The 25,417-nt window shown below is 41.7% G+C and overlaps 1 protein-coding gene across 1 annotated transcript; it reads left to right on the forward strand.

Moving 5' to 3' along the window:
* The first annotated feature begins 1,044 nt into the window (after nucleotides 1–1,044).
* Nucleotides 1,045–23,456, forward strand: LOC117511835 (transmembrane protein 115-like). The gene is given in 5 exon segments (XM_034171742.1): nucleotides 1,045–1,904; nucleotides 1,906–1,963; nucleotides 1,966–2,321; nucleotides 7,868–8,232; nucleotides 20,524–23,456. Coding segments are annotated over 5 exon segments (1,437 nt in total). The 5' UTR covers nucleotides 1,045–1,550; the 3' UTR covers nucleotides 20,828–23,456.
* The last annotated feature ends 1,961 nt before the right edge of the window (nucleotides 23,457–25,417 follow it).

Genomic DNA, 25,417 nt, shown 5'->3' on the forward strand with positions numbered 1-25,417 from the left:
AAGCACCTGCATCAGATGGGGCAGCAACGGTGGCTTAGTGGTTAGCACTGTTGCCTCACAGCAAGAAGGTCATGGTTCAGTTCCCGCCTGTGGCCTTCTGTGTGGAGTTTCATGTTCTCCCCGTGTTTGCATGGGTTTCCTCCGGGTGCTCCGGTTTCCTCCCACAGGATTGGATTGGAATCTTTAAATTGTCCATAGGTGTGGCGAGTGTGAATGTGTCCTGTTTGTGGCCCTGTGACAGACTGGCGTCCTGTCCTGAGAAAGTGTTAAGTCATTATCTATCAAAGTACCCACGTTTCCTGAAAGCAACATCATGTGAGGACTGATTGCTCTCCTGTCACTCACAATTCCACACCCCTCTCAATCGATGCCACGCCCTCCCAAGCCAGAGTAAGTAAGTCAGTAAGTCCTTTGGCTGCTCCCCTGTTCGCACTCGGGGTCGCCACAGCAAATCCAAGGTGGATGTGCATGTTGAACTGGCACAGGTTTTTGGCACAGGCCAGATGCCCTTCCTGACGCAACTCCACATTACATGGAGAAAAGTGGCAGGGGTGGGATTTGAACCCGGAACCTTCTGAACTGAAACCAAGCGCATTTACCACTTGGCCACCACCCCTAGTTTGAAACTGAAAAAATAAGACCTGAAGGTGAAAAAAGAAATCCGAATGAAAATAAATTATTTGATCAAAATAATTACAGAGCTGAATCAAAAATATATTTAAACTGAAAAATATATATCTTACACTTATTTTTATTTAATAATACTTTTTAAGATGATTATAAAATTCAAGAACAAACATTGAATTTTCAGTTTCAAAATATATTTTTTCAATCTTTTTTTATTTTGAGATTACAAAACTTTTGGCCTGGAGTTAGTGCCATACAGGCGAAGTCAGAAGCATATTTCCATGGTCAGAAGAGTTTTTCTCCTTATTGAGAACTCAGTTTCCCAGCATGCTTTGGTGCTAAAAAGATTGCGTGACTTGACGTTTTTTTTATTGACGGTGTGGCAGTCAGCGCATGTCAGGGTGAATGTTCAAGGAGTGCCTGGAAATACAAGATAAAACGGGTTTTTTTTTTTTTTTGTTGCGATCTGCCGCACAGTAACAGCAGAACAGGGATGGAAAATTTAGCGAGGTAGATGTAAAAGGCTCTGAAGTATGTGGGGATTTATGCTGCGTTAGCCTCAGGAACGTTAGCTCTGTTGAGAAGGCCTTCGTGAATTCCTCGGACTCGCTTCCCGTCGCACACCAAACCGAGACGACACAGATGATCCGGACGGCAGCCTCGCCCCGGACTGGTTCCGATGTTATGTATTCTTTGTAAATATAGGTAGAGGCAAACGTCTTTTGCTCGTCTGTGACGGACATAAATCAGTGAAAGACGCTTCCTGTCTGTCGGCTAGTTAGCATTAGCTCCCCTGTGTTTACAAGCTAACTCAGCAGACGTCAAGTGAAGAAGTTGGAAGTTGGATTTGTTTCTGTAAGGATTTGCATGCTTGGCTATGATTCTGTTCCACTGAAGAATCAAGACGGGTAACGTAAAACTACATGAAAACGTGGCTGAGGTTATCCCCTGCATTTTTTTTTTCGATGATTGGCAGTGGCAGTCAGTTCTTTTCAGGGTTACATGTACTGAAAAATGACTCCACCATTTACTTTTTAATGCAGAGACCTTCAGTTACACACAGTATCGCGGATGAAGACTCACAGAGAAGAGTGGATTTTCACAGGTGTCACCTGTTCTGCTTGGCATTGTTAATCTCGCACCCTGTGCTGCGGCTAAAGATCTGCTTTTGCCGTCTCGACCTGAAGAAACAGTCGTGCACAATGAATCGGTACCTGCCTGTGGCCCGGCAGCACTTTCTGGCTGCCCTGGCCAGTACCAGCGTGGTGGTGAAATCCCATAAGTGTTGTGGTGGTTCTCCTCTACCTGCTATCATGGGCCGTCAACACTCCATACGTGCTGGGGTGACGCCGGGCTACCTCTTTCCTCCCAACTTCTGGGTGTGGACACTGGTGACCCATGGAGTGGTGGAGGAGCACATCTGGTGTGTGGCAACCAGTGTGGGCCTGGTTATGGCCTGTGGGCGCCTGCTTGAACCTCTGTGGGGCGCGCTGGAGCTTCTTATCTTTTTCACAGTGGTTAATGTCTCCGCAGGCCTCCTTGCAGGTTTCTCCTACCTCCTAACCTATGTGGCCACCTTTAACCTGGACTACCTGTTTGGCGTGCGTGTCCACGGAGCAGCTGGGTTCCTGGGAGGGGTTCTAGTGGCACTGAAGCAGACCATGGGGGATACTACAGTGCTCAAAGTGCCACAGGTAAAGCATACAAAACATTCTGTTCTGCAGTGGTAGTTCATCGTGGCTCACGTGTAGTGAGTTGTGACATTATATCCAGTCACATTTGTCATAGACCCCTGCCCGGCTTTTAGCAAGCATGTCAGTCGCAGTTCCTTAAGCTACTTTGACACTTTGTACAATTTTTTTTTTTTTCCTGCACTGCTGCTCAAGTCATCATGCAGTGTGAGCCACTTTGTCCCGCTGGACGGCATGTTACATAAGAGAAATTATATGCAGCTGCAGCCTCTCTCGTGCGTCGTATGGTGGAGAACACATTTTGAATTGTCTGAAAGGTATTTATAATATATATGTAGTGGATTGGTAAAACAGTTGCATTTTCATTCTTTATGAGTTTGATAATGTATCTGTAAAATTACATTTATTATAGCTGTAACATCTCATCTATAATCGTTCAGATGCGCTGCGGCAATGACACACAGTGACACACACAGTGCTTTCGAATAGGTTGGACAATGTTCACGACTAGTTCACAAAATTAATGCGTGCCAGAAGTTTTGAACTTTTCAAAATTTCTTTGCGCACCTGCTCACAGCCGTGCACAGTTAATGCGCAGTTTTACGGGTTTACTTACCGGCACACCAGATTGCGTGGCAGTGCGGGGATCACATTTGTGCAAGTGTCAAGGCACCTTAACACTTGTAGTTTATGGTTCAGTCCACATAGTTCACTGTTTCAGTATCTTGTGAAATGCTCCAGGTTTTCATTATTGTACCTGATAGGCCACTTGCCATATATTCATTTCAAGTTCCGATTTGTTAGGATACATCTCTAGTTACTTCACGACAGCTTAAAAACTTTACAACTTTCATGTGTACAAAACAGTCACTGTTAGTATGAGTCTTGTAACCCAATAACATATCTGTAATATAATGATGCATGCAGCTAGTAGGTCCAAATCTATATTTGTCCTATATGGCCAGTTATATCAAAATAGCCAAGAAAGTCTCCACAATAAATCTTGACAAACATTAACATGTCAAAATCCATTGCTCTCAATCGCATGACATGTAGAAGGTAATTCCTCATCTGTTAAGACTCAAATGACATAGCTCAAAGTCACAGCATGCACTTTCAACACTTGACACACCAATAATGTTGTTCTTTCGGCTCCTCCTGTTTGTTGGGGTCACCACAGTGGATACAGCCAGACCTGTATTACTATTGGCACAAGTTTTACACTGGATGTCCTTCCTGACGGAACTCCAGTTTTACATTGAGAAACACACACAGCCCCGTGTTCCAAAGACATCTCCCATCCAGGTATTAACCAGGTCCACACTGCTTAGCTTCTGAGGTCTGACAGGATCAGGTTTATATAGAGTAGACTGGCTGGCTAACACCTGACACACCAATATGATATAGAAATAATTTTTAATCAAGGTTTTGAACCGGTTTGTGGAACGAAAACCAGAAACCTTTGGCATTTTGCTAGGAACAAAAGCAAATCCAGAAACTTGATTTTTTTTTTTTTTTTTTAAATGTTCCAAAACAGAACCATTCATTCATTTTATATACCTGCTTATTCCAGTTAGGGGTCATGCGAGTGCTGGAAAACTTTCCCAGCAGTCATGGGGTATGAGGCCCGAAACAACCGTTTATTTAAAATAATGCCAACCAGTTAATGCCATTATTTATTTATTTTGTTCCTGAAAAGGTTTCCATTTACAATGACCCACCTGGTGAGGATGTCAGGCTGTTAATGGTCTGCACCCAAATGGTTGATGGTGGTAATATGCCGTGTCGGTTTGCAAACCACCTATAAACTCGACAGTAGAGAAGACCCGGCCTGTTGTTTATTTTTAATGTTGTTGGCAGTACAAAGCGCTGCTATCCTATGTTTCACACTGAGCAACGCACCCAGAGCAGACAAACATCGATGGAATTCTTTAAAAACATTGCATTTATTTGAGTCATTATTATGCTTTAATTTTTATTTTTTGTCTTAGTGGATCAAATTGGATTTCTTTTCATTGTGAGCAGAATTCTGAAGATATGTCAGATGGCTGAACACTGTCGGGAAAATATTTCAACTTTTAAAATAACTTATATACGAGGTCTGTTAGAGAACTATCCGACCTTTTTTATTTTTGCAAAAACCATATGGATTTGAATCACGTGTGATTGCATCAGCCAAGCTTAAACCTTCATGCGCATGCGTGAGTTTTTTTCACGCCTGTCGGTTGCGTCATTCGCCTGTGAGCAGGCTTTGTGTGAGCACTGGTCCACCCCCTCTTCGGATTTTTATTGCGGATTAAAATGTCTGAACGATTTGGAGCTTTGCTGCATCAAATTTTTCCAGAAACTGAGAGACCTCCAGGTGGACACCATTCGGAAAATTCAGATGGCTTTCAGGGACGATTTTATGGGATTACACAGATTAAGGAGTGCTCCAGCCGGTTTAAAGACCACCCACAGTGGCTGAGAGCGCGGCGCACTCCGAGCACCGATCGACACGCTGAAACCCCGCTGAACAACCAGATCATTTCCAAAGTGAAGGCTTTGTTGATCTGGGACGTCGTCTGACTTCCACAGAAATAGGCAGAAGACGTGGACATCAGCAGTTTTTTGGCACATTCCACTGTTACAGGAGTTTTTGTCATGGAAAAGAGAAGTGGAGGATGCGCCACGGAGCTGCTCATGGCGCGGGACAAAAGCACGTCCCCCTGTGGTCTCCCTCCACAGCTTAAGTGAAGTGGTATTTTTTTACACTGTTGCAAGCAAAAATTTGGAAAGTTGATAGAAATCATCCCATCCATCTGTCGTGAGTCTTCTAAGCCTAAATCTCTTCTTGTGATTGGATCTTCACCCAGCAAAAATACTTCAGGAAGCAATCTTTGGAAACTGCTCTAATGATGAAACTTAAAAAAAAAAAAAGAAGTATTTGCTTAAACTTTGATGACAGCCCCATTTATTTGCAATAAAATCACAAAACCTGGCTGAATCTGTACATGGAGTCTCTGAAAAGTGAGAAATTTGTTGTCTGTAAAACTTATCAATGATTTTTAATCTTACATTAGCCAACTCTTCATGCAGTGATGAATGTAGACTTCACTGACCCACAGTTTAATAATCATCATCATCATCAAGATGAAAAGAATCACAGACGTCGTAAGTGCAGTTAGACATGTTCTCACCTTTCCCACGTTTAGGGTGTGCACTGTCACGGCAAGTGCAAATCAAACTGTTTACTTCTGTGAGTTCACTGGATAAATGCCAAGCTGTGTCCAGTATATACTAACCTTGAGTACATCGATGTGTCACACCTTGTCTAATAATTTTCCATTTAAATATTCTTTTTTGATATTGGTGATTTGACTACAAGTTCATGTCATAAACATGTATAAGAAGGTCCAGGCTAACAGGTTTTTCAAGTAGTACATCACAACCTTAGGGCTGTTCCACAAGGTGTCTTTCTACTACGGTCACCCACGATCCAAAAAAAGTGCAAAAGTAAGAAACTGCGCCCTCGGCTAGATATGATCAAAACCGCAACAAACAGTGCTTCGGCTTCAGATTTTACCACGATGGAGCACGATCAAAGACGTTTCAACCTGTAGTCACTACTAATACCCCATTTACAGAAGTAGGAACATTACTGAAGGCGTTAAAACTGCAAATACCCACAGGTTACAACGTACTGTCAACGATTTTGAGAATCGGGATGAAATTTTTGAACAGTTCAAAATTGTATCGTGGTTTTCAAATCTGGTGGCGATGATGGCTGTAACTACTACGCATACCAAATCTATTCAAGATTGACAAAGCTGGATCAAGAAGTTACTGTGATGCTTCAAAACATGCACTGATTTGCTATTCAGTATTGAACTGTAAGGAACGGTGCTCTGTGGAATAGCCCCATAATCAGTTGCTGCAGTTCTTTGCTTGCTGCCACTACTTGTCTGTAACTGATGGGACAAAAACAGTTGGATTTCATCATTTAAGGTTTCCAGTTGTGACAACCACTTACAATCCAGTGAATCAATCAAACTGACCTAGTTATTACTCCAGAATTGCATCAGAAGTAAACCTTTCAACTGTAACATTGATTGCACAAGAGCTGATAAGATCAGTGATGTCATGAGGAAAACATGGTGATTGGTGGTCTGGCTCAAAATATTTCGCTGTAACGATAAATACCAGAGACAAAAACCCTCAATGGATATGCAAAAGCAGATAATTAGTGGGCGGTGGTTGTTTTTTGATAAATCGATTATCAAAGTCACTACTGGTTATCTTTTTTTTCTGTGGAAGTGATTGTTTTTGGTGGGTGAACAAAAACAGTTCTGTGTTCCTTGTTTGTTGTATTTTCAAACTTTGTCATCTTTCTTTCCTTTAATGTGTATAATGTTGTCCTTTGTTTGAATGAGCAAAGGTTTTCCAAGAATCTGAGGGAGCAGTTTAACTGCAGACAGTCCCTGTGTCGAAGCGTGATGTTTAGTTCTGCCCTTGGGACTTTCTGGACATGAGCCCATCTACATCATTTCCTCTGTTTTTCTAATTGTTGTCTTTCTACACTGTATTATATGCAGGGAAAAGATTATAAAATGCATCACCAAATTCCTGATGACTCCATGAACATGTAGTAGGCATTACTTAAACTGCCTTACTAACTTTGGATGAGGTCGATTGTCTGACTTCTTGTGTCTAAATCCAGATTGCTGTTGCTGCTGAGCATCAAAGTGCTCATACTGAGCCTTACTGAGAACGACATTTCCAAGTTCCATGCCATGGATTTAATACGCCTATAGTTGGAATCCAGGCGATCACCCTTTCCTTTAGACTCATTTTTATATTTTAGAGGGCATTTTCACCCCATTTTATGGTTTTATCCACTTGTAGAGGAAAAACAAGCTGGAGCTGTATCAGATTGTGGTCAGAAAATTCATATGGCTTCCAGTTTTTCTGATGTTTCTCCATTATGCAGTATTCACTGTTATGACACCTAAATGGTTTGGTGTTGTTTGATAGGTGGATTCCATGTCAAGTGACATTGATTATTTGTCCCTTTGCATTGGCGACGTCACTCACGTGAATTTTTGGTGCTGTTTGCCGACGTGCATTGTTCTCCCATCCGTTTGGCTCTGTTGCACGGCTCCACTAGCTTCTAATAAAAAAGCTTCAATGATACGAGGAAGTTAAATCGAGCAGCCTGTCCTGTGCTGAACTTGGTCAGCTACACATTTTCATGCTCCTTAACTACCAGCTAGCTCAGATGTACCTTCTGTTATTGTTGATTATGTGCTTATTTAAAAATGAATGTTTTTTAAAACTGGTTTACCTCTTCAAGCCCTTGATTCCTCAGCTGAGTGAATAGGGAAATGAACACAGGTTACATTTTTAGAATTGCTTCTGCCCGCCACCTTGGAACAGATCCATCCATTGTTTGATGTTCCCGTTTAGCTTCGGCTGTATTGTTGCTTCATTGAAGGCAGAAAGTGGACTGAGTTTTAATTTATTTTTGCAGCTGATCAGAATTAAATCTCTCCCCCTTCATTTCTTCTCAGGTGAGACTCAAAGCAGCACCGGCTTTGCTGCTCCTCCTTATGGCCTTACTACGCCTATCAGGACTACTCGCTAGCTCTGCCCCTCTGGCGGCATACAGCTATGGCGCCTTGTCCGGCTGGGTCTACCTGCGGTTCTACCAGCGGCACAGCCGGGGCCGCGGAGATATGTCGGACCACTTTGCCTTTGCTAGTTTCTTCCCGGAGGCGTTGCAACCGGCTGTGGGGCTGCTGGCCGGGCTGATCCACTCGGCCCTGGTGAAGATGAAGGTCTGCAGAAAGATGGTGAAACGCTACGATGTAGGCGCGCCTTCTTCCATCACTATTAGCTTGCCCGGAACTGACCCACAGGATGCTGAAAGAAGAAGGCGAGTATTATATTTATTTATTCATTTTTACTTTATTCAATCAGGTTACTCCTACTGAGATCAAAATCTTTTTTTCAAGAGAGACCTGGCCAAGAATACAAATACCTACAGCAGGGCACATAATATTTAAAATATCACTACGATTGTGTATTTTATGGTAACGGCATCAAAGTTTCTACACTGAAAGATAATAAAAAAAAAAAAGTTAAGCCAAGCTTCTTTTTTGTGTCAATGTAATTGTGGTTGGAATGGCTGCAGCATGTAAGAAAACATTAAAAAAAACACTTAATTTGTGTTTGTATGACAGCTTTTTTTTTCACGCTGACTCCATTGCAACTACAATTACATGTAGTTTTATAAAAATGAAGGGGAAAAAAACTGGCACATCTACAACCCCTGGCAAAAATTATAGAATCACCGGCCTCAGAGGATGTTCATTCAGTTGTTTAATTTTGTAGAAAAAAAGCAGATCACAGACATGACACAAAACTAAAGTCATTTCAAATGGCAACTTTCTGGCTTTAAGAAACACTATAAGAAATCAAGAAAAAAAATTGTGGCAGTCAGTAACGGTTACTTTTTTAGACCAAGCAGAGGGAAAAAAAATATGGAATCACTCAATTGAGGAAAACATTATGGAATCACCCTGTAAATTTTCATCCCCAAAACTAACACCTGCATCATATCAGATCTGCTCGTTAGTCTGCAGCTAAAAAGGAGTGATCACACTTTGGAGAGCTGTTGCACCAAGTGGACTGACATGAATCATGGCTCCAACACGAGAGATGTCAATTGAAACAAAGGAGAGGATTATCAAATTCTTAAGAGGGTAAATCATCACGCAATGTTGCAAAAGATGTTGGTTGTTCACAGTCAGCTGTGTCTAAACTCTGGACCAAATACAAACAACATGGGAAGGTTGTTAAAGGCAAACATACTGGTAGACCAAGGAAGACATCAAAGCATCAAGACAGAAAACTTAAAGCAATATGTCTCAAAAATTGAAAATGCACAACAAAACAAATGAGGAATGAATGGGAGGAAACTGGAGTCAACGTCTGTGACCGAACTGTAAGAAACCGCCTAAAGGAAATGGGATTTACATACAGAAAAGCTAAACGAAAGCCATCATTAACACTTAAACAGAAAAAAACAAGGTTACAATGGGCTAAGGAAAAGCAATCATGGACTGTGGATGACTGGATGAAAGTCATATTCAGTGATGAATCTCGAATCTGCATCGGGCAAGGTGATGATGCTGGAACTTTTGTTTGGTGCCGTTCCAATGAGATTTATAAAGATGACTGCCTGAAGAGAACATGTAAATTTCCACAGTCATTGATGATATGGGGCTGCATGTCAGGTAAAGGCACTGGGGAGATGGCTGTCATTACATCATCAATAAATGCACAAGTTTACGTTGCTATTTTGGACACTTTTCTTATCCCATCAATTGAAAGGATGTTTGGGGATGATATCATTTTTCAAGATGATAATGCATCTTGCCATAGAGCAAAAACTTTGAAAACATTCCTTGGAAAAAGACACATAGGGTCAATGTCATAGCCTGCAAATAGTTCGGATCTTAATCCAATTGAAAATCTTTGGAAGTTGAAGAAAAATGGTCCATGACAAGGCTCCAACCTGCAAAGCTGATCTGGCAACAGCAATCAGAGAAAGTTGGAGCCAGATTGATGAAGAGTACTGTTTGTCATGCATTAAGTCCATGCCTCAGAGACTGCAAACTGTTATAAAAGCCAGAGGTGGTGCAACAAAATACTAGTGATGTGTTGGAGCGTTCTTTTGTTTTTCATGATTCCATAATTTTTTTCCTCAGAATTGAGTGATTCCACATTTTTTTTCCCTCTGCTTGGTCTAAAAAAAGTAACCGTTACTGACTGCCACAATTTTTTTTTTCCTGATTTCTTATTGTGTTTCTTAAAGCCAGAAAGTTGCCATTTGAAATGACTTTAGTTTTGTGTCATGTCTGTGATCTGCTTTTTTTCTACAAAATTAAACAACTGAATGAACATCCTCCGAGGCCGGTGATTCCATAATTTTTGCCAGGGGTTGTACATTTAACATAAATATCACATACAAATACACACCTCAAAATTAAATCGAGCTAAAGTGCAAGGAAAACAATATTAATCTAAACATCTACACATTTCAGTTAGACTACATGAACTTTACAGTTCCTTTAAATTCAGTGAGTGAAATGAGGTCTGTCAGTCCGAGCTTTTTGTGGAGATTGTTATAGCAGCTGATCCTGAAAACATGAAGCCCTTCTTCTCATAGCTGGCAGTACGTGCTGTTGTACAAATACTGCCATGAGTACATGATTGGTTTAACACATGCCCACACATGCTCAGCGTCCAGCATAAAGGTTCAGATGTGGGCAGGCCCTTTCATCATTTTAGTATCTTGGGTTTCCATGACAAAGCTCAATATTTTTATGGCCTGTGGCTGGCCGCAAAAGTTTTCTCTGTGGCTACCATGATTCAACCCTTCTGAGATGTGGTGTTACTTAACAGTTACACAACTATTCAAAATTCCTACAGTTCTATAAACACCGCAGTCCTTCACGCCTAGTAATTCAAAATGCTACAAAAACAGTGAGCTGTACAGTAATGTGAAGTAACATGTGACTGCAGATTGTCCAGTCACGTCAACCAAACATACAAATAACTTGATTATTTTTTAATTGATTGAAGTATCACAGATAAGGAAAGAAATAAGTTAACTGGACTTTTCTGTATTATTCTTAAATAGATTTATATTTGGACCACCAAGAATGTACTTTGGCTATCAAAGTTGAGTGTTGAACTTTTTAACCCTGAGCGCAAACATCAGACTTTTTAAATTCTCACACAGACACACAGTATTTTCAAACTTTGGGGATTGTAAAAGTGAAACAGTAGACTAAACTCTCAAATTAGTCATCTAGCTGGTGGTTGCCATCCAGGACCCCAGGTTAGTTCCAGAGTGTGGTGGATGCAGTACAGTTATGCACTCATACGGGTTTAAGCAGAACACGTTTGCATCGTAGGGCTGAAATAAAGTCACGCCCACAGTCGCTTGAATCCATCAGTCAACACTCTGTGTCACTGTTATTTACTCAGGGAAGGTTTAGTGTTCTGCTTCAGTTGGTACAAGTTCCTGACTGAGAGCTAAAGACCCCCCCCCCCGAGTGGACCATGTTCTCCACCTCCATTGTCAGTGCGGCCGCTTGTAGCTGTGGTCACAACGTCTCTGGTGCTTGTCGCGGCGGCAATCCCCGAACCTGGTGGTGGATGCTGGAAGTAAGGGATGCTGTCAAGCTGAAGGAGGAGTCCTACTTGTCTTTGTTGGTAAGTGGGACCCCAGAGGTAGCTGACAGGTACCGGCAGGCCAAGCGTGCTGCAGCCCGTGCAGTCGCAGAGGCAAAAACTCGGGTCTGGGAGGAGTTCAGGGAGGCCATGGAGGAGGACTATCGGCCGGCCTCGAAGAAATTCTGGCAAACCGTCCGACACCTCAGGCGGAAGCAGCTCTCCACCGGCACTGTCTACGGTGCGGGTGGGGAGCTGTTGACCCTGACTCGGGATGTTGTCGGGCGGTGGAAGGAGTACTTCGAGGATCTCCTCAATCCCATCGTCACGTCTTCCGAAGAGGAAGCAGAGACTGGGGACTCGGAGGCGGACTCATCCATCACCCAGGCCGAAGTCACAGAGGTGGTCAGAAAGCTCCTCAGTGGCAAGGCTCCTGGGGTGGATGAAATCCGTCCTGAGTATCTTAAGTCTCTGGATGTTGTGGGACTGTCTTGGTTGACACGCCTCTGCAACATCGCATGGCGGTCGGGGACAGTGCGTCTGGATTGGCAGACCGGGGTGGTGGTCCCTCTGTTTAAGACTGGAGGGTGTGTTCCAACTACAAGGGATCACACTTCTCAGCCTCCCCTGTAAGGTCTATTCCAGAGTACTGGAGAGGAGAATTCGAACGATAATCGAACCTTGGATTCAGGAGGAGCAGTGTGGTTTTCGTCCTGGTTGCGGCGCACTGGACCAGCTCTACACACTCCATCGGGTTCTCAAAGGTTCATGGGAGTTCGCCAAACCAGTCCACATGTGCTTTGTGGATCTGGAGAAGGCGTTCGACCGTGTCCCTCGGGGCACCCTGTGGGGGGTGCTCCGGGAGTATGGGGTCCGGGGTCCTTTGCTAAGGGCTATCCCTGTACGACCGCAGCAGGAGCTTGGTTTGCATTGCCGGTAGTAAGTCAAACCTGTTTCCAGTGCACGTTGGCCTCCGTCAGGGCTGCCCTTTGTCACCGGTTCTGTTCATTATTTTTATGGACAGAATTTCTAAGCGCAGTCAGGGTGTAGAGGGGGTCCGGTTTGGGAACTGCAGAATCTCATCTCTGCTGTTTGCGGACGATGTGGTTCTGTTGGCTTCGTCAAATCAGGACCTTCAGTGTGCACTGGAGCGGTTTGCAGCTGAGTGTGAAGCATCCGGGATGAAAATCAGCACCTCCAAATCCGAGGCCATGGTTCTCGACTGGAAAAAGGTGCCTTGCCCTCTTCAGGTCAGTGGAGTGTCCTTGCCTCAAGTGGAGGAGTTTAAGTATCTCGGGGTCTTGTTCACGAGTGAGGGACGGATGGAGCGTGAGATCGATAGACGGATCGGTGCAGCATCTGCAGTGATGCTGTCGCTGTATCGGGCCGTCGTGGTGAAGAGAGAGCTGAGCAGGGGGGCAAAGCTCTCGATTTACCGATCGATCTACGTTCCGACCCTTACCTATGGTCATGAGATTTGGCTCATGACCGAAAGAACGAGATTGTGAGTACAAGCGGCCGAGATGAGTATTCTCTGCAGGGTGGCTGGGCACTCCCTTAGAGATAGGGTGAGGAGCTCGGTCACTCGGGAGGAGCTCGGAGTTGAGCCGCTGCTCCTCCACGTCGAAAGGAGCCAGCTGAGGTGGCTCGGGCATCTTTTCCGGATGCCCCCTGGACGCCTCGCTGGAGAGGTGTTCCGGGCACGTCCCATCAGGAGGAGGCCCCAGGGAAGACCCAGGACACGCTGGAGGGACTACGTCTCTCGGTTGGGTTGGGACCACCTCGGGGTTCCCCCGGAGGAGCTGGGGGAGGTGTGTGTGGATCGGGAGGTCTGGGCGGCTTTGCTTGAGCTGCTACCCCCACAGCCCGACTCCGGATAAAGGGGAAGAAAATGGATGGATGTTATTGATATTTTACCATGATTTTTAAAGTATTCTCCAAGCTTTAAGCTGTGGTTTTTGAAATGCTTTAACAGTCTTTTCAGTCTTCATGAATTTCATGCAGTTTAATCATTCTGAGTTAATACATAATTTGGTTTACAACTGAAAGGAAACTTATTGCAGGTCCATGTCATATTATTTTAACATTATCATTTACAGATCAACTGAAAGGTTGACTCTAGGATCATTTGAATGTGGACTTCTTTTGAGATTTTTCTTCCAGGAGATCCTGAAAATGTATCATTTGACACTGAATTAATTTGGCCCCAGACCCCCTGCAAATTTTACTTGGAATTTACAATTTTCATTTCCCAGCCCTGCATCACACATACATAAACTACCATACAAACATGCTAATGTATATGTTTCTGTGTAGGCTCTCAGTTGTCCAGGTGGTTTCCATAGTAGAGAAGCTTGAATCTTCGACTGGACTGGGTTGCTTGACGTGAGGACGTTTCGCTTCAAATCGCAGAAGCTTCCTCAGCTAAAATTCTTGCTCTGGTGGTCTGACTTCTGTCTTGACTCTTGTAGAGAAGAATAATCAAGAAGTCACAAAAGCTGGAGTTTTAAACCTAACCAGACCCCTCCTACAGAGAGGCAGACTGCTATAGGCTAGTGACTAAACAGAAGCTCTAATTAGCACCATTTGTGCTCCAGTTGGCACCCTCCTAATGACAGGGCAGCTGTCCCTCTCCTGATGGCTCCCTTGACGACTCTGCTGATGACGTGAATGACTCATTACCATGAACAAAAGACTGAAACTGCTTTGATCTGAGTACCCCATTGTAAACAGGGGATAAAGCGTGTCTCAGACCCCCTCCCCGGTTAAGGCTGGGTTTCAAACGTTTCACAAAGAATGCCTCCTTGACCCCTCTCTCAAACCATTTCTTCTCTCTGGCTAATATTTAACTTCCTTGTCCTCAAACGTGTGGTTAGTGTCTTTAAGGTGGAGATTCAAGCTTCTCTACTATGCAAATGTATAATTAATCAGGAATCCTTATACATTTTTAAACTCCAAAAAGATTTTTTAATGGTGATTTTCTTTATTGCAACTTCAGACCAGAGTTCTAACAATTTATCCAGAATCTGTTTGATATTTTACACTTTTAAATTTGACTCACTGCTGATTTTCAGGCAGCACGGTGGTTTAGTGGTTAGCACTGTTGCCTCACAGCAAGAAGGCCATGGGTTCAATTCCCACCTGTGGCCTTTCTGTGTGGAGTTTGCATGTTCTCCCCGTGTTTGCGTGGGTTTCCTCCAGGTGCTCCGGTTTCCTCCCACATCCAAAGACATGCAGGTTAGGTGGATTGGAATCTTTAAATTGTCCATAGGTGTGCGAGTGGGTGTGAATGTGTTTGTTTGTCTGTTTGGGGCCCTGCAACAGACTGGTGTCCTGTCCTGGGTGTACCCTGCCTCGCGCTCTATGGCTGCTGGGATAGGCTCCATCCCCCGGCGACCCTTGACTGGACAAAGCGGTTGAAGGTGTGTGTGTGTGTGTGTGTGTGTTGATTTTTAGTCATGTTTCTGCACATCAGATAAAAACACTAAAAAAGCTTGATTGAATGTTTAAGTTTTGATAAACTAACAGGCGTGTTTGAGATGTTTGTCTTCTGCTAGAAGGTTGCTTACTTAGTGGTGACACACTTGAAGTATTTGCTGCTCAACCCCAAAGAGTAATTTTCTTCTTGAAACTCCTTCAAAAAAAAAAGATTTAATGAGTCATTTTACTTTAAAACAAATGCTCGTGACTTAAAGCAGACTGATAGATTTATGTGTGGGGGTTTTTCCTGTTTGTTCTGACTGTAAACGTTGCCATGATCCAGGATGTCTGTAGGGCAGTTTACACACGTGATTGACGCCTGTAGTGTTTCTGAGGTCGAGTGACATTGTTTGTCCATGTTTCATATGTTGTTGTTCAGGGTGTTAGCATGCAGCGTGGTGCATGAGACCTCAGCCTGTCCTGATAATTACTATATTGACATTGTTTTATTATATAAAGATTAACACCATCATTCTGGCCTTCCTTTATCACCCTTTACATGCATGTTTGTTTCCATAAGTCACCAAAATTTTGTCGAGTTGCACTGCTTCTCTCCCTTTCATGTGTGGGAAGTGCTCATGCAACAGTGAAGCAGCCGGTTAAAGTGAAGTAACTGCATTATTAAATCTGGAACGTTTGGAAGAATAAACTGAACTGGCTCTCTTGCCTTTTTTCTTGGACCTAAAATTCAAAGCGTACCAAATCCGATCCACATTTGTACTGAATCGCTGTGCCTATATGAATCAAACTGACACTGCGTGTCAGTTTGGGCAGGCGCCACCAGCAGTTAATTAGAGGCGTTTTGTATGAGATTTCAGGGATGGTTAATAGGGTTGTGAATCTTACAACAACTCACGATTAAATTTGATTCCGATTCTTGGGGTGACGATTCGATTCAGAATCGATTTTCGATTGAAAGAGCTCTGAGAAATGTTTAAGAAAATGCAGCTTTACAAGGTTAATCAAGTGATTGTAGATGTAAATTTACTTATCTGCTTTGCTCGTTCAGAGTTGGCTGGCAGTTTAGCGAATCGCTGGTCAGTAGTCGGCAGAGACCGCTGCGCTGCTTCTTTTAGCTCCGGGTGATGGCGTAGCATGTGGGCTTGTGGATTTGAAGTGTTCCTGAAGTACTTGACTTTCATTTTGCAGATTTTGCACACTGCATAAGTCATGTCAAGCTCCTTCTTACGCAGAAAATAATAAAATCCAAAATGTGCCCAAACATTTGTCTTCAGCAAAGACGGTGTTGGCTGAACTAGCTCTTTGTCCACCATGCTAAGCTGCAGCTCACAAATGCTTGAAGCACGCCAGACCCTCTTCTCGCGGGAACACTGTAGTACAGAGGCTGTTGCCTGACAAACAGTACACGCAGCGAGTAAGTAAGAAAATGTAAAAAAAAAAATGCTTTTTAAAAATCGATTCAGAATCTTAATAAATGAGAATCGCGATTCAGACGTGAATCAAATTTTTCTTGCACCCTTAATGGTTAAATAAATAGCGGTACCGTCTGTGATGATTTTAAATCTGCACATTGAGGTTTTATGACATAACCGCCATTTGCACAAAAAACAAAGTTAAAATTGACAAAATATTGAAGGCAGTTTGGTGCGGCAAGTTGCGAAAACCCACTTAACGCACTGCAAGGTCAGTAGACCGTTCTCAATGCACATGGTCAGTAGTGCGTAAATCTGGTGTGACTAAGCGTGAGCTCCCACCTTCGCTCTCCATTTGTTCAAAACACGAATGAGGAGCACCTCTTGCAGCTTATTCCACAGGGCGCTGTTCTGCTATGATCACCCACGATTTAAAAAAAAAAAAAAAGGAAAAAAAAAGTCCTGAAACAGGATGAAAGGGCTTAATCCGGTTTTCCTTCTAACAGGCTGGTTTATAAAGTGCAGACCTTTTAACGCCTTTTATTGTTCCATAATGCTTGAAAAATAATGAGTTGGCTTGTTCTTTTCAGGACAGCTCCAGCAGCACACTTTAATGTTTTAGAGTGATTCTTTAACTACGGGCACTTTTGGCCTTGTAATGTAATTTCCACCACACCATTGCCTTACAATATAAAGCGCCTTGGGGCAACTGTTTGTTGTGATTTGGCGCTATATACATGTGCTCTGATGTCACTGTTTATCTCCATAGAAACTACCCAAACAATCTTTCATACAAACTGTTTAGGGACATTACAGTGTTGTGGTGGAAATTACGGCAACAGTGTGGGACAACTACATTTTGTTTAAAAAAAATCACAACAGTTGTATGACATTGAATACCCCAATTATGTTTTGATTATTTTACTGATATTTTATTCAGAGATATTTTAAAACATTAGAAAAAATGTTTCTTTACCATTAATTTTTATCATTGAAGATCAAAAGTCTGGGTGTGGGACAAGCACAAAACGGCAATATTTGCATATAATGATGCTGAAAAAAGGTGAAAAAGTCATCATAGACTACTAGAACAAATTTCTTAACACACTTTCATTGTAAAGATAACTATAAAAGTGTGAAATTTCCCCTTTTTTCTGTTTTTCATACAATATGATCAAAGGACATAAGTGCCCGTAGTCTAAGAATCACCCTTTAGTGGAATGAATAAATGGAATGTTGCATTGTTATGGCGTTCTGCACTCTGCCTGACAACACTTTCTGATGGAAAATTATGCTGTTTTTCCAGCTTTCCTCCCAAAACACAGCTTTCATTTGTTTGATGCACGTTTGAATCAAAACATTATAGTTTTCACACAAGCTATTTTTACTGTTTTAATACTGAATGATTTTCACCAATAAAGTTGTGACAGAAATGTGCACACAGTGTGTACAGATTACAGCTGACGGCACCAATGTTATCTACTAAATACTGTCTTAATTGTTCTGATTATCACATCTGGGACATGTTTCAGGGACTTTGTCCACCTTTCTTTGGAAAGTTGCAGGCGTTTGTCTCAGTGTTATCCACAGATTCAGTCATGTCCGTGTAGTTACACGGAGCCTGCACGCCCGCGTTAAAAGGCTCTGCACAGCGTTCTACATGAGCGACCTGCGCAGTACTCAGCGCGCATGCGCCAAACAGTGTAACATCGCTCTATTCAGCCAATGAGAATGACCAGCGGTGTATGACAATTCAAAAACATTTAATGAAAAATGAAAGTTTACTTTTCCTGCTCCTGACAGAGCTCAGCTGTCTGCCTGACAAGATAAAACTACAGTATATTTCTGACCTATGCTTAATGTTGAATGAGAGTTATATGTAAAGGTTTGGGCACCCCTGATGATTTCCATGATTTTCCTTTATAAATCATTGATTGTTTGGATCAGCAATTTCAGTTAAATATATCATATAGCAGACAAACACAGTGATATTTGAGAAGTAGATCCTCCATTTGCAGAAATAACAGTCTCTAACACTTCCTATGGCTTCCAGTGAGAGTCTGGATTCTGGTTGAAGGTATTTTGGGCCATTCACTTTTACAAAACATCTCAGGTTTGTTGGTTTCCAAGCATGGACAGCCCGCTTAAAATCACACCACAGATTTTCAGTAATACTCAGGTCAGGGGACTTGAGAGGGCCATTCCAGAACGTTATACTTATCCTCTGCATAAATGCCTTAGATTTTGAATAGTGTTTAGGGTCATCTTATTGAAACATCCAGCCTCGGTGAAACGTCAACTTTGTCACTGATTCATGAACATTGTTCTCAAGAATAAAGATGAACACCATCATTCTTTCTGGCCTTCCTTTATCACCCAATTCCTGGACCATGACCAAAATCCCTGCTGCAGTGTGTGCAAACCTGGTGAAAAACTACAGGAAACGTTTGACCTCTGTAATTGCAAACAAAGGCTACTGTCCCAGATATTAACATTGATTTTCACAGGTGTTCAAATACTTATTTGCAGGAGTAACATACAAATAAATTATTAAAAAAGAAAAATCATACATTGTGATTTCCGGATTTTTTTCTTTTAGATTACGTCTCTCACAGTGGACCCCTCCATGATTTCTAAGTGGGAGAACTTGCAAAACTGCAGGGTGTTCAAATACTTATTTTCCTCACTGTATATATACGAATATTAGGGATGTGAATCTTACAACTCACGATTCAATTAGATTCCAATTCTTGGGGTGACAATTCGATTCAGAATTGATTTTCAATTGAAAGAGCTCTGAAAAATAGTTATATTAAAAAATGTTTATGTTTAAGAAAATCCAGCTTTACAAGGTTAATCAAGTGATTCTAAAGATGTAAATTTACTTATCTGCTTTGCTCGAGTTGGCTGGCAGTTTAGTGAAGCGATTGTGTGTGAGCTGGTCAGTAGTCGGCAGAGACCGCTGCTCCCCTTCTTTTAGCTCCGGGTGATGGCATAGCATGTGGGCTCAAGGATTTTAAGTGTTTCCAAAGTACTTAACTTTCATTTTGCACACTGCATAAGTCATGTCAAGCTCCTTCTTACGCAGCAAATAATAAAATCCAAAATGCGCCCAAACATTTGCCTTCAGCAAAGACTGTGCTGGCTGAATTAGCTCTTCGTCCGCCATGCTATGCTTCAGCTCACGAATGTTTGAAGCACGTCGGACCCTCCCCTAGCGGGGATGCTGTAGTATGGAAGCCATTGCCTGACAAACAGTACACGCAGCGAGTAAGCAAGAAAATGTTAGAAAAAAAATTATTTTTAAAAATCAATTCTTGGACATTTTGGATCGATTCAGAATCTTAATAAATAAGAACCATGATGATTTTTTTTTTCTTCTCGGCACCCCTTATTTTTACACAAATCTTGAATTATTAATTTTATTCCACTTTGCCTTTGGCACGTTGATGTCTGAGAAGGGCCGATCATGGGGACAAAATGGCCCATTGCTTCAGGCACTGAGGGGACATTAGCCCATACCACCCTTTGGTAATATGAATTTTTTTTTTGCATTTCGATTCCAGTTTTGAATATTTTTGAGAATTAAAAGTTTGTTGGTCTTTGAAAGGACATACTTGCATTTTTATGCTATGCAATTGTATCAATGGCATAAATGGTCTTAATTGGACGTTAACAATCCTATCGTGAATTATCATTTATTGATTTTTCTGAGCCAATATATCGTTGAGCAAATTTTATCATCAGTAGCCAGTGGTCATTGCAGAGAATGAATTACCTGTCGACTTCCAGCTTAGGTTGTCAAAAAGATGGGTTGGCTGGTCTCTGGATAACACGTAGTTGCTGTGTGTTTAGTATCTTTGCCCATCTTCACTGTGACTATCTTTGATTGCTCCTCATGTGTATCTCAGCTGAGTTCTAACAGTCTGGCAGTTTTTGTCCTGAATCATCATTTGACTCAGTCTAAAAGATCCTCCTGCCAACAAAATTTCAGTGGCATGTGTTCATAACATTTTGAGATGTCCTGCTGATGGACAGTGACAACTGAATTATTTTTCCCTAATCTTGTTTATTTTATTTATGTTTTGTGATACTAATGATGATGTGCATGTCTGTCTTCCTGTCTGCAGACAACTAGCCCTGAAAGCCTTGAACGAGCGCCTGAAGCGTGTGGAGGACCAGTCTGCCTGGCCCAGCATGGACGACGAGGAGGATGACGAGGATGATGAGGTCAGGACCGAAACGCGGCCGCTTCTCCAGGGGGGGCGGAACCCTTCCTCCACTTCCACACTGAGGCACTCAGGGGGCCCTGCAAGCCCCTCTGTCTCCAGCTCTGGTTCTTTGCCACAGAGTAGCGGAGCGCCATCTGCAGGTGGCACACAACATCCAGAGTCCAGCATTATCAGCTTTGAGGATGCACCTTCAAGATTGTAACGAATGAAATGCTCGGTGCGTTTGGCGTCACTGAGAAGTGTACAAATGCGTTCAGTGATTAGGCATACACTCTGTTTCCCGTAGGCGCCAACACGCACGCTCCACGTGGTAAAGCAGTTTGTGCACCAGGCGGTGCGCTCACAAACGGTGGCTGTGGAGCACACGGGTATGTCAGCGGTGCAGAGCTTTCACTTAACACGTTTCGGTTGTAAATGTTGTGTGTAGTTGGGCAAACTGGAGTCTTAATCCTTCTTCCACTCATACAACCAGAAGTTGGCCAGAAATTCTCTCTAGTCCAGACTCGACTCCCAGCGTAGCATCCTGCAGCTCTGTCCTGTTCCATGTGGCATTTTCTCTTGCTTTCAAAATAAATGATTGGTTGTATAATATTCTTTTTTTTTTTTTCTAAAAACAAAACAAAAAGTGTCTTGATAGACTCTGTGTCATTTTCTTGATTTGCAAAAATCAAAGTGAACAGACTGTAACGGGTGCAGGTAGGCTAGAAACTGCGAACGATTCAGTGGTTGCGAAGCTACAGCCTGGAGTAGGTAATGTATGAAAGCACCATCTGCAGGACAGGAGGGGAGGCACAGCTACACCTTTGTCCTGTGGTTAAGAATTTCCTGGACTGCGGTCGCTGAAGGACGGTTTCTTTCATCAGCCGTTAAGTGAAAACACTATCAGGACATTTATGATGGTTCTGTTGTTTCTTCTCCTTTTCTGACACGTTTTTGAAAATTTTAACATAAATTTAGAGCAAAATGCTGGATTTGGAATAGAGCTGCAAGAATTAGTTGATTGATGATTAAATTTAATCATCTATTTTGATCAGTTGATATTTGGTTTGGGGGGGTACTACCCAAATTCACTGATTTCAGCTTAAATGTGAATATCTGGTTTATTTTCTTTAATTCTGTCAGTAAACTGAATGTTTTTGGGTTGAGGACAAAATGTTTGAAGGCTTCATCTTGTGCTCTGAAAATGGTGGCCAGCATTTTTCATTATTTTCTAACATTTTTGACTGAAGAACTGCTTGATTAATCATTTAGGAAAATAATCATTGGTTCTCGTTCTAATCTGTATTTATCAGGGAATCAGTGGTGGTGGTTCAGGTTGAGTGTTTCTTCTTATGGTGTGATCAATGTCCAGAGTTCAAACCCATGTTTGGTTCCAACGCTGGACAAAGTCAAAGAGAAGGATGAGGGAAGAGAGATAATTTTATTTTTTGTTTAAAAAAAATAAAAAATAGTCGTTTGTTGTGTGCCATGTCAGAATTTAAGCCCTTTTCGTATCACTGAGATTCTTTTACCTGCTATGTGTTTCTAAAAGAAAAAAAAAAATCAGTTTCAGTTAGAAGAAGTTACTGCTGCTTTAAATTATTCTGGCTCATAGTTTCTAACAAATCATACAGTTTCTCACTTGTCTTGAGTAAAGTACTTCAGACTGCTAAATTCATGGTGCTGTGGCAACCATGAGGAAATTGGTGGAAGTGTGTTGCTCTTAAATTTTCTTTATCAGCTTTTATCAGTTGAGTTTCTGTCTCCAGAACTGAAGAAAAATTTTAGCAAAGTATAAAACGTCATGTGTTCTCAAAACGTCAACATTTTATATATTAAAAAAAAAAGAAGAAAAAAAAGACTGCTGATGGAATGTTTGGTGACAGATTTGGACTTGTGACTTTCTGACTGCTGCTGATCCCACAAATAAAATGTGTGCAGTAACTTTGAAATAATGTCTGTAATGTATAGTTTGGATGACTGTGGCTGTTACTCGGCTGGGGATTATTACAGTTTCCATGATATCGCATGGGAGAAGGTCAGCTGCAGGAAAATATCTGAAATTTCAAACCGTTTTAATGACTTAATTTACAGCAGCAATTAATTTAAACCACATTCTTGCATATGAGTGCAGGTTGTTTTCATGATGCTTGGCTGAACACTCACTGATTTTATGACCAAATGTTGATCGTTAAGATTTTATTTGAATGAAATTGAGCCGCGGAGGAAAGAATATTACACGTTATTTTCACGTGTTTTTAGGATTGTGTGTTTCCCCCTTGCTTTCTTTTAAATGTTATGGGAAAAGAAAGAAACACTGGCTGTATTTATGAATCACACTAATGTGCAGTTAGAAAACTGTTCAGAACCATTGTGCTGTCACAGTTCTTCCGTTACTAAAGTCTCGTCTGTCTGCAGGTGTCGTTTTTGTTTGACCCAAACACTCATTCCTCCAAAAACCTTTAAAGTGCAGAGCAGCCACTTAAGTTAGAAAAGGACACAAAGTCACAACTGCCTTTTCTGTTTAAACAAAAAAAAATTGCAGGTGTTTAATTAGCAGAGCACTGATTACACTGCATACCTCTGCTAAAGCCCAGTCTATGCATACGAGTATTTCAAAATTACATTACATTTTTTTAAGAATGTCTACATGAATGGTTTTCCATCTGTTTCTGATCTGACTACAGTGTAGTTCAGCTCCTGAGCCCAGTGCATGCCGGGATAGGCCCCAACACCACCACCATGACCAACAGAATAACAAGAATGTTTGCTTTAAAATTTTGTCCTCTTGTCCTCCTCCGCCTCGTTATCAATCTCAAAATATTTTATGCTGCACTCAACATTTTCACTCTAATTTTTTTTTTTAAATGTGCAATTGGGTCACTTCATGAAAAGGGGTCACCATTACACAAGCCGACATATTGGTCAGTAAAAACAGAACAGCCCTATATGCAGGAAAAAAAATATAAAATGATTCTCTCTCTCTCTCTCGAACTGTGATAACATAGAATAATAAAATATCTTTTTTTTTTTTTTTTTTTTTTTTATTTATCTGGAAGGGGGAACACCAAACCCCACCAAATTTGTGACACACAACACCTAGCTAAGTATTATTTTGGTAAAAATAAAACAAATCACTTCAACTAATTTATCTGAATTTACTTCTGATTTGACGGGCACACGGTAAAATTAATTTCTCCCCATAGACCAGTGTCTTCATCGCTCATGCCAAAAATGTGGTGTTGAATGTAACCTGTAGTGTCCCAGTCTTACATTTATAACCCATGTTCCTAAACTTCTAATTTATTCCATAAATAAAACTAGTTGTGTTGTTTGAAAGCACCACTCTCGAGGGCCTTTAACCCATGGGGAGATCGAATTTAGTTCAACAATGAAGTAACAGTCATCAATTATTTGCTTTATGTTTGGTTCATGCTCATGTCCCAATATAGGTGCCAAAAAATGGCACTTTGGGGCTTTCCCGCAAGCCCATCCAAAAAAAAAGTATTTGTATCAATAGTGGATTTTATGTATTCCCAGTGGTCTGTATATCTTAGTCTATAGCACCTTGCTAGAAAATTTAAAAATTGACCCTCATGTCACATATTGGTGACTCCCTTTTCATGAAATGGCCCAATTATGAGTTCCTACAACAAACTGAGCAAGAATAGCCCACCCACCCCACCCCACCCCCAATTTAAAAAATGTCTGGCCTTTTGGGGGGGATGGGGGAGAATCATAATTTTTCGATCTTGCCAACTTTTTTTATAGACTATATTTTTGTGTGCGCATACAACACACATCTAACGAGTTCCTACAACAAAAATTATACAGATTTTTCACCCTTTCAAAAAAAAAAAAATTGTGGTCTCTCTTCTGGGAAGCAATTGTAATTTTGGGGTCTTGCCAACTTTGTGCATGTGTGTATACATACATTATGTGTACTTGTACTTAAGGAGTTCCTGCAGCAAAATTGCTCAAGAATATCTCCAAAACACTTCCAAACTTTTTTCTCCAAAAGTGATTGTTGTATTTTCTGTAATAATTTAATTTCTGTTCGAGGAGGTGGAGCTGAAACTCTATTATTACTTCAAATGGCTGTTTGGCAAGGAACTTGTGACTTTAACTAGAAGGGCACTCGGGTCAAACCTGTAGTTTCAAAAACAGTCACATTTTATTTTTAGTTTAATAAAGAGTCATTCTTTAGTAACTTCCTCTTCACATTAAGACGCAATATTGGCTCCGCCCCTTTTGAGAATCACCCCTGCATTTTGTGGCATTCCAGACCAGAGCCAACTTTTTCAAGCACGTTGATGGGTTGTTTTGTCTGAAACTCAAACCTGCTTGATAAATTTTAAAGACATAATTATTGGGTGATACTGACACGTGTGACAGCTGTTTCCCTCCGTTGATGAACAACAGATTACTGATGATGCCACACTCTGTTCTATCAGCAAATGCCCTTGTTCACATTTACATCTTTGTCATTTTGGACTTTTCACTGCTTCTTTTCTGCCTGTATTTTTGCACATTGTGTTCACTCTGATGACGGCCTCTGTGAGTGTAGCTCCGATTTTACTTTTCACCTTTCCTTATCTCGATATGAAATAAAAGATGATTATATGAAATAAAGGTGTTTGTCATTTGTGCACCTTTTTATGACTTGAACAGCGCAGGATCGAACAAGCTGGCCTTTTGGTTAACACGCTCGACCGAAAAAGTCCTCTTATAGTTAGAAACTACACAGTTGTACCTGAGAAAGGACTGTGGCAGCAGGATGCAGCAGTGGTGGATCTAGAGGTGGGGGTTACAA

Source organism: Thalassophryne amazonica, chromosome 6, assembly GCF_902500255.1.
Source record: "Thalassophryne amazonica chromosome 6, fThaAma1.1, whole genome shotgun sequence".
In the NCBI taxonomy this organism is placed as follows: Eukaryota; Metazoa; Chordata; class Actinopteri; order Batrachoidiformes; family Batrachoididae; genus Thalassophryne; species Thalassophryne amazonica.